Source organism: Sander lucioperca, chromosome 5, assembly GCF_008315115.2.
Source record: "Sander lucioperca isolate FBNREF2018 chromosome 5, SLUC_FBN_1.2, whole genome shotgun sequence".
NCBI classification, from domain to species: domain Eukaryota; kingdom Metazoa; phylum Chordata; class Actinopteri; order Perciformes; family Percidae; genus Sander; species Sander lucioperca.
This window is the reverse complement of record NC_050177.1, coordinates 6,332,474-6,345,845: the sequence shown is the minus strand read 5'-3', so window position 1 is coordinate 6,345,845 and position 13,372 is coordinate 6,332,474. Positions and strand designations below refer to the sequence as shown.

At 40.5% G+C, this 13,372-nt stretch overlaps 4 protein-coding genes across 16 annotated transcripts in view; 1 reads left to right on the top strand and 3 right to left on the bottom strand.

The window, feature by feature from the left end:
- The window catches only part of blmh (bleomycin hydrolase), a 32,284-nt gene extending 30,288 nt beyond the window's left edge, over window positions 1-1,996 (bottom strand). Inside the window, exon 1 of the mRNA XM_031294934.2 lies at window positions 1,753-1,996. Within this exon, the coding sequence (XP_031150794.1) occupies window positions 1,753-1,762 (10 nt within the window). The 5' untranslated portion in view covers window positions 1,763-1,996. The remainder of the gene's footprint in view (window positions 1-1,752) is intronic.
- Window positions 1,997-2,637: 641 nt separating this feature from the next.
- The window catches only part of rap1gap2a (RAP1 GTPase activating protein 2a), a 127,561-nt gene continuing 116,826 nt past the window's right edge, over window positions 2,638-13,372 (bottom strand). For 10 of the 11 annotated variants that reach the window (XM_031294921.2, XM_031294922.2, XM_031294925.2 and 7 more), the window contains 3 exons: window positions 12,849-12,951; window positions 11,060-11,133; window positions 8,918-10,802 (listed from right to left, as the gene is read on the bottom strand). In XM_031294921.2, the coding sequence (XP_031150781.1) occupies window positions 10,794-10,802; window positions 11,060-11,133; window positions 12,849-12,951 (186 nt within the window). In that variant the 3' untranslated portion in view covers window positions 8,918-10,793. Of the gene's footprint in view, window positions 2,650-8,917; window positions 10,803-11,059; window positions 11,134-12,848; window positions 12,952-13,372 lie in introns of those variants that run through there. The other variant, XR_004897369.1, reaches the window with a different exon arrangement.
- LOC116046553 lies at window positions 3,161-4,189 on the bottom strand. Its single transcript, XM_031294941.2, has 2 exons — window positions 3,990-4,189; window positions 3,161-3,871 (listed from the first exon to the last, which is right to left on the bottom strand). Exons 1-2 carry the CDS (start codon window positions 4,062-4,064, stop codon window positions 3,224-3,226), a joined length of 723 nt encoding a protein of 240 aa, XP_031150801.1. The 5' UTR covers window positions 4,065-4,189; the 3' UTR covers window positions 3,161-3,223.
- On the top strand, window positions 5,709-13,086 carry LOC116046551. Of its 3 annotated transcripts, none has more exons than XM_031294940.2 (6): window positions 5,709-5,994; window positions 6,871-7,197; window positions 7,379-7,612; window positions 7,713-7,741; window positions 7,922-8,035; window positions 12,843-13,086. In XM_031294940.2, the coding sequence occupies exons 1-5, from the start codon at window positions 5,943-5,945 to the stop codon at window positions 8,018-8,020; spliced, it is 741 nt and encodes a 246-aa protein (XP_031150800.1). In that variant the 5' UTR covers window positions 5,709-5,942; the 3' UTR covers window positions 8,021-8,035; window positions 12,843-13,086. The 3 variants fall into 3 exon arrangements, with proteins under 3 accessions (XP_031150800.1, XP_031150799.1, XP_031150795.1); XM_031294939.2 differs by lacking the exon at window positions 12,843-13,086 and adding an exon at window positions 8,312-10,582; XM_031294935.2 differs by lacking the exon at window positions 12,843-13,086 and having other exon boundaries at window positions 5,710-5,994; window positions 7,922-10,254.

Sequence of the window (13,372 nt, the reverse complement as noted above, 5' to 3'; positions counted from 1 at the left end):
CTCTTAAGATCTGATTTATGAGCACTCACATACTCAAATGTCACAATAATGCCTGGAAAATACCAGATCAATAGTCATAAACTAACAGCGCAATCATGATTAGAGCTCTGATAAAGAATGAAGGACGGACTTGGCACAGGGCAAAGCACAAGACAAAGACCAACAAGGAAGTAATCAAGCATGCTTTCTATAAGTGGCTTTAGGGAGCAAAGGGCCGATCCGAGATGGATGGTATCACTTATCTGGCTCCATCTGTGAGAGGAACAAACCGGAAAGCTTGTCTTGTCCCGCCGTACGGGGAAGGATGAGTGCACACACACTTTGATGGAACACACTGCCACTGATGTATGTTTTGTAATTCCGTCAAATAATAGTGCAGAGCAATTAAACATTGAGGGGGACATTGCCTAGTCATGCATGCTGCCTAGAATTCAACCCCTCTCTCTCAGCTGCATTCTGTTATTTTCCATTGACGCAAATGCACTGACTGCTGCAGATTAGGACAGTGTCAAACTCTATTAACTGCAATGCCCGTGTTATCAGAAAATAAGCAGAACCACGGCTAAGGCAGAGAATATTTGGAGAGCAGGCCTGCATGGGGTCCCATGTCCACATAACATTGATTTGCTTGTGGAGCAACAGCAGAATTTTTGTCGACACTGATGAGTATGCATGGATAACTAAATAGTGAGAGAATCTGTAACAGAATATTAGTCGACAGCTATAAACTGGCAGCAGTTTGCACATACAACATAAGAGTGGTGTGCGTTGAAGAACAAATATTGAAAATCCTAACTAAAGGGTGAGTAGTTGGTCTGGCTGTTATTCAACAAGTGGAGGAATGAATGCTCAGTACATCACAGAGGTTTTCTATGGAGAGGGGCCAAGCACAGGCAGCCAGGGTGACTTGCAAATGTACACATCAGTGGTTATACAAATGGCTTTATATTAGTTAAGCACTTTATTATGCCCATCACTGCTCCATGTGCAAAGGTCTGAACTACAGTTGGCATGTAGCCTGACAGTGGAGGCTCAGTAGACATCCACAATCGAAATCAGGCCAAAGATCAGAATAGTATGACACTATCAAAGTCCTTATTTTAATCCATACTTTAAAAATATAGGAAAATGAATGGCTCTAAGGTAACACGGGTTTTCGAAAGCCTTTTCCTACCATCGAGTGAAACCTGAGGTTAGTGACTTGAATTGAAACAATACAACTCAAATGACTTGGCTGGCTTAAGGTTAACTACTACTACTAACTAACTTAAAGCTTTAGTTGGTAATGTTAACGATTACAAAGAGGCGTAATATAAGTGAGGTGAAGCAGTTCTCTTTTCTGTTTTTCCTAACGAAAACTAAACTAAAATGAATCGCTACCACTTTAAAGACATTGACAGCTTCTGGTATTTCCAACTCCATTCTTGAGTAACGTTAGCTAGCTACACAAGCTAACATTTCCGGCTCCTGGAACTGACACCAGATTTTACTCGAGTTAAGGTTAGCGGTCTTATTTCTCCAGTTTGGATGACGGTACCTTGCTGACAATGTATCAGCATGATCTGACAAACCTAGATGAGTAAACGACGGCAAAGTCATGCTAGCAGGTTGGCATGCTAACGCAATGAGTGCTAACTTAGCCTGTTAGCTCCCTCAGCTGTCATCCTCTAGCTGTCAAATGCAGACTGCGCTCAGGCTGCCGGCGACACAAATCACCAGGACTGAAACAGGAGAAAGTGGCACATAACCTACCAGTTTCCATGTTTCCGTGGAGTTTGAAGAGTGTTGTCTGTTTTCCTGAAAAGTTACCGGCTCTTTGTTTATCTCATTCACCGACAGTCAGTGTCTTACAGGGTACGCTCGTTTGTGCAACCGTTTATGCACTCGCGGGCCGGTCTTTGACGTGGCGGCTGGGCGGAGTTTGCGGGTGGGACATGTCACAATGGAGCTGCCAGCAAACAAAAAGCGAAATTAATTTAATAAATATTGTGTTTACACTAAAGGACTCTGAAAACATCCATTTATTTATTTGTTTCTATTATTTTAACCACTTCAATGTACACTTCCAACGCAAGTTTCACAAACAAATTTAACTCTGTTTTCTGTAGTGGTACATTTCCTGAACGTGTCATTTTTGGTTTAACAAATTGTAGGCCTTTTTAATCCTTTTTAGGTAAACGTAATAGTAGAGATATTTTTTTAAACAAAACATGTTTATTTATTTTATTTGTATTGTGTTTTCCAACACTATTTTGTATGCTGCAGCATGACACACCATTCACTAGATTTGTGCTATATAAGTGCCAAATTAATAATGTTGAACAAGGAGGCGTTTGGTGATCCATGTAGACTCAAAATTGTTGAAACAGTTAAGAAACAATCCTAAAAATATCCTCCACTTTTGGTGACCATTTTCAGCCTTAGATCTCTCTCCAAAGTTCATGATGCTGTGAAAGTTACCTACATTGAACTAAAGACAAACTATGATCGAATTCTTGCTGCCTAAACATTAAATGGACTTTACAGCTGTCATATTTTGCATTAATAGAGGGCACAACTGGTCTTCCTTCCTCTGGGCTTTGTTATTTCCACAAATCACGTGAGTGGTAGGACACGGAGTAAAGTTAAACGAGCGCGCTTAAAGTCAAACTTGACAGAATAATTGCGTATTAAATGTCCGGTTAATGTTTACAAAATATAACCACGCTTTGCAACTATTTGTAAGTAGCTTATTCATAGTCCCAGACTCCCAGTCTATCACTAACATTAGGGGGGATGTCTTACAGTTTTTTTTGGATTGCTTAAGCACGATTTTCAAAACAGGGCCCGTGTTTTCAAAACACTACACACAATTAGCACAACCACACACACAATTAGCAAAACACTACAGATCCTTTGCATAATTAAACACTCTTGTAAAAACTATACACTTCTGTTTAAAAACCACACTTTGTTACCATATGAAACACACACGTTTCACATTACTATACTCTGTTTGCACGAGTTACACTCTGCTGTGATAAACCTAAAACACTTTTAGCACTTCTACTTAATTCCCTATAATTAGGCTACCATCAACAAAGTACAAATATAATGTAAATTCACCAAACACTACACAAGACCAATGTTGCAGACTGAAGAAACTCATTTATTTCTCAACACAAAATGTCACTTTACGTATTGTACTGTAAGTTTACTGTAAAAAAAAAAAAAAAAAAAAGAACTAGACATTGTCTCTTCGCCTAGCTGGATCTAGCCAGAGAATTTCATCAACATCGCAGGCAATGTTGTCATTAGCAAGACACCTTGGAAAGAAACGTCTTGAATGACGAATCCATCCTTGCATTGCTGCTACCTCCATCTGGTCGCAGGCCTCCTCCATGGCTTGGATGAGGGGTACCTCAGCCTGGAGACGGAGATCATATCCCTTCCACCGCCATGCCGAGAAAAACTCTTCTATAGGGTTGAGGAATGGAGAGTATGGTGGAAGATATAGGACGGTGAAATGTGGATGTTGCTGAAACCAGTTCTGAACCAGAACAGAGCGGTGGAAAGACACATTGTTCCAGACGACAATGTATTGCATATGATCGATTTGATTTGCTGCTGTTATGTTGTGCAATTGGTCCAAGAATGTAAGTATGAGTGCTGTGTTGTAAGGGCCCATATGGGCATGGCGGTGGAGGACCCCATTCTGTGTAATGGCTGCACAGAGTGTTATATTACCCCCACGTTGCCCTGGGACATTGACTATAGCCCTGTGGCCAATGATGTTTCTTCCCCTCCTTCGTGTTCTCGTCAAGTTGAACCCAGCCTCATCTACGTAAATGAACTCATGCTGGCTCTCCTCTCCATCCATTCGTAAAACTCTCTGAAGAACAGTGTCAGGCAAAATTGTGTAGTTCAGTGTAGATGTAGTATACATATTACAGTACAGTAAAAGATTATGAGACAGTATGCAAGATCACACTGCTAAAGTGAATACATACCTCTGCATAATCATGCCGCAGTCGCTTCACCCTTTCGGAATTGCGCTCGAAAGGCACTCGATAAATTTGCTTCATTTGAATATGTTTTTTTTTTTAGGATGCGTGCCAGTGTTGATGTTGAGACCTGATGGATATCGTTGAAACTGGCGTGGTTATTGACAATGTTAGTTTGGAGCTGATTGAGTGTTATAGCATTGCTGGCCAAAACCATGTTTACTATCTCCCTCTCTTGCTGTTCTGTGAACATAGGAGGCCTTCCCCCTTGTCGTTCCTGAAAAAAAAAAAAAAAACAGTATACAATAGTACAGTAATTTCACAGGAAAAGGTAACAGACGTGCCTATAGTGCATAGAATACAGTACTGTAAGCAGTTACTGAAACCGTGCAGATGTTTTTGATATGATGATATTTTTACAATACCTATTTTCCAGTCAAAATGTTCTTATCACACTTGCCACTGTGTATCGGCTTAGATTTGGCTGTACTCGCAGTCCAGCCTCCCTCAGCGTCAGGCCGTGGTTGACAACGTGGTCAACCAGTGTTGCGCGGATCTCATTTGTCAGATTCGGTCCTCTTTGAGCACCTTCTTGTCTTCCTCTTCCTCTACCTCTACCTCTACCTCTACCTCTACCTCTACCTCCAGCATGACCTCCATCTCTTCCTCTTCCTCTGTTGATTCCTCCTCTGTTGATTCCTCTTCCTCCCCTTCCTCCCCTTCCTCCTCCTGCTTGTCCTCCTCCTCGTTCTCCTCCTCGTCTTACTCTTTCTCTGACTCTTTCCATTGTGCTTGAAGACCGATGAACTCACCTGCTGCTTTTTATAGTGCTTATACACCTGATTGGTGTGTCTACAATTAAGCAAACAAGTGTTTGCACACCTGATGACTGTGTTGAACCAATTGGTTGGACGGTGCGGTAATTTGACAGTCAGTGCTTTGGTATTGCAAGGAAGTGACTTCATGATAGATTTTTGTGTGTAATGTATGTTAAGTGTGTTTAGTGTTTTGCAAATCACTGTGTGTAGAGTTTTGCAACAAGTGTGAGGTTAACAATGTGCTTATAGTTGTGCAAATATGGGCTGATGTTTTGCTTCTTGAGTGTAAGGTTTTGCTAATAGTGTACTACTTTTAATTTTAGTGTGTAAGCAATCCAAAAAAACTGTAATGTCAGGTATGAACATGAGGAATAATTACAGAAACCAAGACCTGCCAAAAAGGTTGTTATGTTTTTCTCTCTTTATAAATGAAAAGCAGCTTATTTTTTGAAGGTTACCTTCTGCTGAAAATCGTTGTAGTCGCTGGGAATGTACAGGGTAAGGGTGTAGAAAAGAAAGTCATAACATTTACCTATGTTGCAACAGTAATAAACCTTTTAAATTCACTACACACACGCAAGCACACGCGCGCACACACACACACACACACACACACACACACACACACCAACCAACAAATCGACCATCTGACAGGCATTTTTAATACGAGAGTATACATTATTAATCAAAAATTACATACACAAAAAAGTTAGTTTCGATAGTGCTTTTTTTCTCTCTGTTAAATTACTGTTCCTTGAAATTGGCCCCTTTCCTGTTGGGAAGTTTATATTACCATTCATGAGGTCATTGCTTTCCTGTAATTTAGTATGTGAGCCTTGTGGGGTGTGTATGTGTGTGTGTGTGTGTGTGTGAGTGTGTGTGTGTGTGTGTGTGTGTGTGTGCATGCTTGTGTCACTTCCTTCCTTTACCTCCATCTGGACAAATGCAGCAGCAGCATAAAGGAAAGCCTGTTAAATTATTGAGAATAGGAAAAGAAAGTGAAATAAAGAGCAAGCTGATAGACTCTCTGCAACTGACAACAATTTGAACAAGCAGTTTTCACACAAGCCATGACTTTGTCTGTACAGAGGAAATAAAACCGACTTGGGATGAACGTTGACCAACACTGTTACAGTCAGACATGTGTTACTATCTCCTCAGCACAATCAGCTGTCTCTGCCTTCTTCATACTGGTAAGTAAGACATTTTAGTTCTTATTCAAATTGTTTTTATAAACAAGGCAAATATTTCATACGTTAAATTGCATTTGAGGAACTTGGCTGGATAATCTTACCTTTAAATTCACCCCTATTGCAGTGGCTTTGGTGAAGGCTACTCACTGTCTGTAAGATCTTTTAAAATAAGTTATTGTAAGTTATTGTTGATATTTGAATTTTGTACAGTCTCACTCCAAATTATATATAGTTTTTGCAAAGACAAGCTGTGGTAATCACAATCCTGTTTCAGTGTGTCATTTTGCATATGAAATGTTTGTCAAACTGTATGTCTCCTATAATCAGATTTTATTTTTTTATTATTATAGTGGAAAAGTAACATTAAAATTGTTACATTTAAACTTGCCAGACCATTTAAACTGGCCTGACCCAGTTAAAACTGGTTTACTATGTTGTCTATTTAGTCATAAAAAACATGCCGTACAAACATAGTGTGATGCAGGTTATTGCTCTAATGTAATATGGAATCTCATTCCAGATTTTAGTGTATGTGTGAAAAAAAGGTATAATAGAAAAATGTGTTATTGTACGACTGCACAGTTGTTTATGCTGTAGTTTTATTAAGTCTATACACTTCAAACGTATGATGGCATTATGCACTTCTGACCATTTGTTTGGGTTAGTTTATTATATGACAGAAAAACTGCATGAACGTCTTAATCGGTCAAATGTTCAGACTCTTTATGGTCACATACTGTCTTGAGATGGTACAAGTAAATGGATTTATCAAAACACTGTCTAACAGCTACCACTGCACCAAATGGCAAAATGTTTGTCTATGCAGTTTGTTGTTGCACTACAATGAGCTATAATAGGAGACTTCCCTTTTTTCAGGTCTCCATGCTGAAGAATGCAGCCAGGGTGTTCTGGCACAACGTGAGACATTGTATGTACCAGCAGGGGGCAGTCTGTCTTTGTCCTGTGTGGTCCAGCACTGTGGAGGCACCTGGACAGGAAAGTGGATGCGGACAAATTCAACAAATGAAAATCTAAGTGTGAAGCACCATCTGACCAATGTGATGCTCTCAGCCAATCAAACTCGACTCATTTTAAATTTCCTGAGTGTCAAACAATCAGACGAAGGTTTTTATGGATGCAGTGTAAAATGGGGCCAAGGTGATACTGGTCAGGGACATTTCAAGTATGTGAACGTCACTGCAGGTATGTGCGGCCAAATGTGTGTCGGTGTTTATTAGTGTGTATGTGTCTGTATGTGCAATGCTGAATTAGTTGTTCTCGAAAAAGCAAAGACTACAAAAATCCCTTAAAATAGTGAACAAACACAACAACAGCTCATTCTAACTGCATTATTTGTGTATATTATTCTGTGTCCTTCCCTCAGCTGTCCCCTTCCAGAGGAGTGTATTACACAGGGTTTTGGTCTGTGCCGGTGCTTCTCTTTGTCTTCCCATCATTCTGGGATTGGCTCACTGTCTAAGTTCAAAAGTCAAGCCTCAGCCACTTCCCAGGACGTTGTCCATTCCTGCAGCTGTATACAGAGACCAACCACACCCAGCTCCACAGCCTCCACCTCGATGCCCCATACCCCAGAAACGTAGCACTTCCTCTAACAAAGGTATCTTACTTAGTAGCCTGTAACATTGATAAAAAAGTTACCGTAGCATTGTCAAAACTGCTCTATTTAATGCATTGTCTTTTTTGTGTGCATTTTACAGCTGTCCCCAAGTCTAGGCAGAAAATTGAGGTGGGTAAACGTTCTGTTTCAAGACAGGATGCACTCTGCAAGGCCCTCAACATTGTTTGTTTCCTCTGACTGGCCTTGAAAATGTCTGCAGTCTATGCATATGCTCTTGTGTGTGCTTAAATGGGCTGGCAAAGCTAGACTAGTGCTTAAATAACCCTTTTCCCATTCCCAATGTTAAAGGTGGTGTATGCAGACATTTCTCAGGATGCACTGAGACAACAGGGAGCCACCAGAGAGCCTGACCAGTCCACTGTGTACTCATCTGTCAGATTTTCCTGACTGCTGTCGAAGCAGGTGAACAACTGTCTGCTGAGGATTAATTATGTGTTATTTTTGTGGGACTGTGGTTGATCCTTGACGTCTTCACGTCATCCTGATGAATTTTTCACTATTACGTCATTCTTAAACTCAAGACTTTTACCTGTGTTTTGGAAAATCATCACAGCAGAGGAAAAAATAAGATACAAATGAATTAATTAATATTTGTCGCTCCATGTCTAAGGGCTGTCCTGATTACACTCTGATGTGGAAGTATAGTGTTTTTAAGTGCAAAAAATCATTCTTGTGCAGGTAGCATAAAAGACAGCAAGTGGAGCAGATAATGAGGAGATATTGCAGCATGCATCAACCATCTGAACCACCCTGAGGTGCTGCAGAGAGCAAAGACTCAGCTATGTGGCATAGTTTCATTGATATCACCACTTTTAATTATCTTGATATGTGACTGCGGACAAGCAAAACATTAAATGCAGCCCGACCAATTTAAAAGTATTGCAGTTTTTAAAATGTGAAACAACCTTTGTCTATAATATCTACCAAGTGTGTACTGGCTTGTCGTGTGAGATTTTAAAAATGAGATACCACATAAATGACACAAAATACAACATTTTATTTTAGAATAAATTCTCAATGGCACATTACATAACCAAATATACATATACATGTTTAGACATCTTTTAAATTAATATATTTCCTTTAATCATTTTAACCTTATTAATTAGCATACTCTGCAGTTACATTTGTACATGACATCAAGGCAAAAGAAGTTTTCATTTGAATAAATTAAGCATATTAACAGAGGAAAGGCTGCAGAGCATTTAGGCGATACCTGCTACAAACAAAAGTACATCTGAACTTCCCGTTTTTGTGTGATTTCTGTCCCTGCTTCCCTTGTTCAAGGTAATCACTGGCCTAACTGAAAACAGTTTGTAATTGTCAACAAGCTGATCCTTAAAGTACTTATCAGAACTTTCTTTCAGCTTTTCTACAGCTTTCTTGCAAAACTAAAAAAGTCACCCAAATTACAACGTAGGTGTTTGTAATTTGGGTGAACTGACTCTCTAGGATTTGAGTTTCATGTGACAGAACTTCACACACTATCCTGCCATCCAGGAAAGGTTGTCTCCACAGTAATAGCACATATGCATTCTTTCAAAGACCTACATGCTTGGTTGTTTGGTCACACAGGAAACACATCTGGATGTCTTTAAGCGTTTTCTTGATTAGCACACTCACACCTTCCCCTGTTCTAGTTTATGCAGCTCCAGGCTAATGTTATGATACAGTTGAGGACTAGTAAACCTATTGTCATGTTGTGCTTGTAAGCACCTGGCTTTGCAATTTACTTTTAAGAGACTTTGTAATAACAACTAACAAAGCGTCAAATCAAAAATTAAAAATAAATAAAAATAACCCTCCAAGTTCACATTCAATGTGTGGTTCAAAGGTTCATTTAACCTGAAGCATCTTTTTTTCAAGTCATTAATATCAGCGCACATGCTGGGAAGCTTTAAACCCAGGAGACTTTCCTGTTCAAAAGTTCCAACAAACATAGACAAAGATACAACGAGCTAGCAAGCTTCAATGGGAGGTATCAGAAGGTGAAATGTTTTCATCGGTGCACCGTCTATTTTCAGTATATGTGGGTGTTAATCGGCTACCCACGACTGTGCTGTAAGCGGATCCAGAAGATTCTTGTCCTCTCACATAGTGAGAGAGAGAGAGAGAGAGAGAGAGAGAGAGAGAGAGAGAGAGAGCGAGCGAGCGCATCAGTGATGAAAAGGGCTTTTGATAGATTGTAAGGCGCGGCTTTGGCTAAAATAAGCGCATGGCAAAATGTGTTGGCAGTGTCTCCTACTGTGCTCCATATGAGCTAATTTCCATTAACCAAGCACTTGAGTTCAGGGATTTGAAGTTACCCTTACAGGTACAGAAATGCTGCCATAGGTATTTTGACTGAGTTTCAGCAATGTCGAGTTAATAGTGCAGTAGACACAATGCAGCAGCTAGCAAGGTTACAAAAGCATCTCGAAAATCAAAGGTGTTTCCTAGAAAAGCATTTTTATATGCAAAGAACATGCTCAGATCGTACAGTAGAGAATTGAGACTCCCTGTGTTATCAACTCCAAAATGCTGCTACTGTAAGTCTACATTATGTTTCTGTGCATGTCTGTCTTTGTCTGCGTACTTTTTTTTTAGGCAAAAGAGGAACTGCTGCCAGACGTACCATTCAAGGGCAAAGGCAAAAAGGGAACATCCTGATGTCTGACATTTCCAATTCCACTGAGCACTCAGCAGTCGAACAGATAACAGTAACAGTTCAGCCATAGTCTCATGTTACCATTTTTCTAGATCACTGTATCTCTCTAATAAACTAGATGCTTTAGAAAAAGCTGAGGCAGAGTCTAGCTCAGCCTGCACTCACAGTATTACAGCCATGCTAGGACTTCATGTGATGTGAACATTTAACAACTGAGATGCAGCAACCTGTTACAACGGCAAAGTATTGACTAATTTCCTTAGCCTAAGGTTGGTTAAAAAGAAAGCCAACATGTCAGCTGCTTCGCCTCAAAATACACTCACAGTATTGTCAGTTAGGTTATAGTGTGTGGGGACTCTGGTGCACTTGGTCATCTTGTCAGATTATCCTTGGCATCGGGAAGTGGTTCTATGGTTATTTTATGGTTGTGGTTGTTGTGATTTTTCTTTTTGCAGCTCCGTCAACCTGTGCAGTCCCTTTGTTGTGCAAGTCTGATATTTCCATTCCACAAAGCTACTCGGACTGAAAGAGAGGAAAGTGAACAGAGAGGCCAGTTAGAGGAGAGTGTTCGCTGACAGCATGCATCTTTCAATCTGGGCCAATTACCCAACACCAGCATGTCTGTTTCAATGAATACAGTGATTCCGAGATAATGAGATGACCGTAAGATGGACAGTGAGTGTATCAAAAACACACCAGGGAACCTTTCATTATTGCTTTCAGCCTGCTGCACTAAATACTGTGGTTTCTGCTTTAACAAGTTCTAACCTAAGACTTACAGTTGTGGATGAGTGGCTCATTTTGTCAAAGCGGAACTTCAAATTTGACCTCGGAGACGTCTTACTTTTCACATCTGCAAAATATAGAAAAAGGGAACGGAAAAGACAGGAAGGAAATTCTCATTAGATAATCTGTCATCTCTAGGACTTGTGCAGAGCCCGTTGAAAATGTGCCTGTTTGGAACGGGCCGATTGCTTGGCCTGTGGTATTGCTGCTTGTAGAATTCTTCAAAACCAAATTGTACCCCAAACCACTTAATGTGCAACTCCACTGTATAGCCTACTACTGACTTACAGTGTAGGCTACTTCTACATCAGAGGAAGACATTGTACTACTCTATTTACCTGACAGAGAATGCTGCAGATTCAGAATGTAATCACAAAATATCACAATGAAAATGTGGAGTAAGACATTAGCGTCATGGTCTCATGGCAGTGCGCTACCCAACTGGCCCGTTATGAGAGCTAACCAGCACATATCTGCGTTCATCAACCACCAGAACCGGACTGTTTGTGTGTGTGTGTGTGCGCAGAGAGAGAGAGAGAGAGAGAGAGAGAGAGAGAGAGAGAGAGAGAGAGAGAGAGAGAGAGAGAGAGAGAGAGAGAGAGAGAGAGACGTTGTGTCATGATTGTTATTTTCTGTTATGTTCCGTTTCCTGTTTTATTTTGTAGTCTGTCTTGTCTCCCTTGTCTTGTCTAGTTTACTTCCTGTCTTTGTTTGTTTCCCGCCTTTTTTGATTGTTCCACCTGTTGTGTCACCTGTCCCTCATTAGTCCTCGTTACCTGTGTATTTAGTCCCTGTTCTGTCTTTGTCTCTTGTCGGATCATTTCATTCTGTTTGCTGTGTATTCTTTTGCCGTGTTTTCCTGTTGGATGTTTCTCTGTGTTTTTGTGGATTCTGTTTTTTGATTGTTCCAGCCTGGCTACCTTCCTGAGGACACTTTGTGTAAGACTCTTTTGTTTTAATAAATCCTCTCACTGCATTTGGGTCCAAGCCTAGTCTTTCCTGACTAAACCTGACACGTTGTCTCGTATGATCGTTAACGAATTTAATATTTCAGCAGAGGTGTTCATTTCCATACAGGTTTAGTGGCTTGACGGTTAACGGTGAAGTAGGGGATTTGATTCGTTAGGATATTTTGGCGACGGTAATGTTATTAGTGTTGTAAGTTAGCAGTAGACTTAATTAACCCAACCTAGGGTGAGTCTGATGAAAACTGCTGTGTCTGTCCGGTTCAACTCTGAGATATTCTCGCATTGCATAGAGCTCTGAAGGAATAATCTCCAAGATTACGTTTTGTTCTGCCAGCTCACAGCAATTTAATACAATAGCATGAAAAGAGTCCCCCCCCCCCCGCTGTTCTAAAGCATTCTGCATGTGGCGTCTGCGTGTGATGCGCAGGTTATCTTCCCCCCAAACACGCCCCCAAACATGGACACATATATACGGATACGTCTCACTTTATAAGATAGCCTGCATCACGCTCTGTTTGCTTGTTGACTGTAGCTGGTTGTACTTTGCATGTGTGGGATTCTGAAACGTTCTTAAATTCGGGAATTGTCGTTTGTGTGCATTTCTAATCCAAACAACGTCAAACTTGGCACTGCACTTACTCGTACCCGTAATAACACACGTGTCAAGTTTGAAATCCATTGGACTAACGGTTTGAGAGATATGTGCATAAAACCCACAGAGACGGACAGACTGACGTTCCTGCAATTTATAGGTAGATGTCTTTCTGTTAAAATGTTGGATGTGAATACTCTGTGTGTAAAATCGTAGGTTTACCTGTTGGACTGCGGCACATGATGACAGGGGTACCTGTTCCCTGGCTGTCGACACTGAGGGAAGGACTAAAGGCAGAAGAGGATGCTATAGAGGGATGGCCGGCCTGGGGGATGGAGATCACAAAGGAATTTAGAATGGAAGAGAGGATGGAGACTTAAAAATTCCTGTCAGCAAAGTTAGAGGAACTGAATGTTCGGCAGAAAGTACAATTGGAAATTATGCTTTGCAGAGAAGTGCTATCAGAAAGTCGTTTACTTTTTTTTTTTTGTAATTTGCATAATATAGTTTAAACTTAATGCTGGCAGATATCATTATGATGAAAAGTTATCATAAGGAGTGGAGTATTAAAGCAATAAAGTACCTTGGAAATACATTTATTCAATTTTGTGAAGCTGCAGCCGGTTGGCTTATCTTAGCATAAAGACTTGAAACAATGGGAAACAGCTAGCCTGGCTCTGTACAAAGTAAAAAAATAAAATCCCCCTAACAGCACTTCTAAAGCTCACTGAACACGTTCAAAAACC

What these genes read in the sequence shown, in the direction of transcription:
- LOC116046553 (XM_031294941.2), bottom strand. Translation starts at nt 4,064, where the DNA reads ATGAAGCAAATTTATCGAGTGCCTTTCGAGCGCAATTCCGAAAGGGTG. An exon ending in TGCGGCATGATTATGCAGAG is followed by an intron (nt 3,872 to 3,989) that starts GTATGTATTCAC and finishes ACTGTTCTTCAG; the next exon opens with AGAGTTTTACGAATGGATGG.
- LOC116046551 (XM_031294940.2), top strand. Translation starts at nt 5,943, where the DNA reads ATGTGTTACTATCTCCTCAGCACAATCAGCTGTCTCTGCCTTCTTCAT. An exon ending in GTATGTGAACGTCACTGCAG is followed by an intron (nt 7,198 to 7,378) that starts GTATGTGCGGCC and finishes TCCTTCCCTCAG; the next exon opens with CTGTCCCCTTCCAGAGGAGT. An exon ending in AGTCTAGGCAGAAAATTGAG is followed by an intron (nt 7,742 to 7,921) that starts GTGGGTAAACGT and finishes CCAATGTTAAAG; the next exon opens with GTGGTGTATGCAGACATTTC.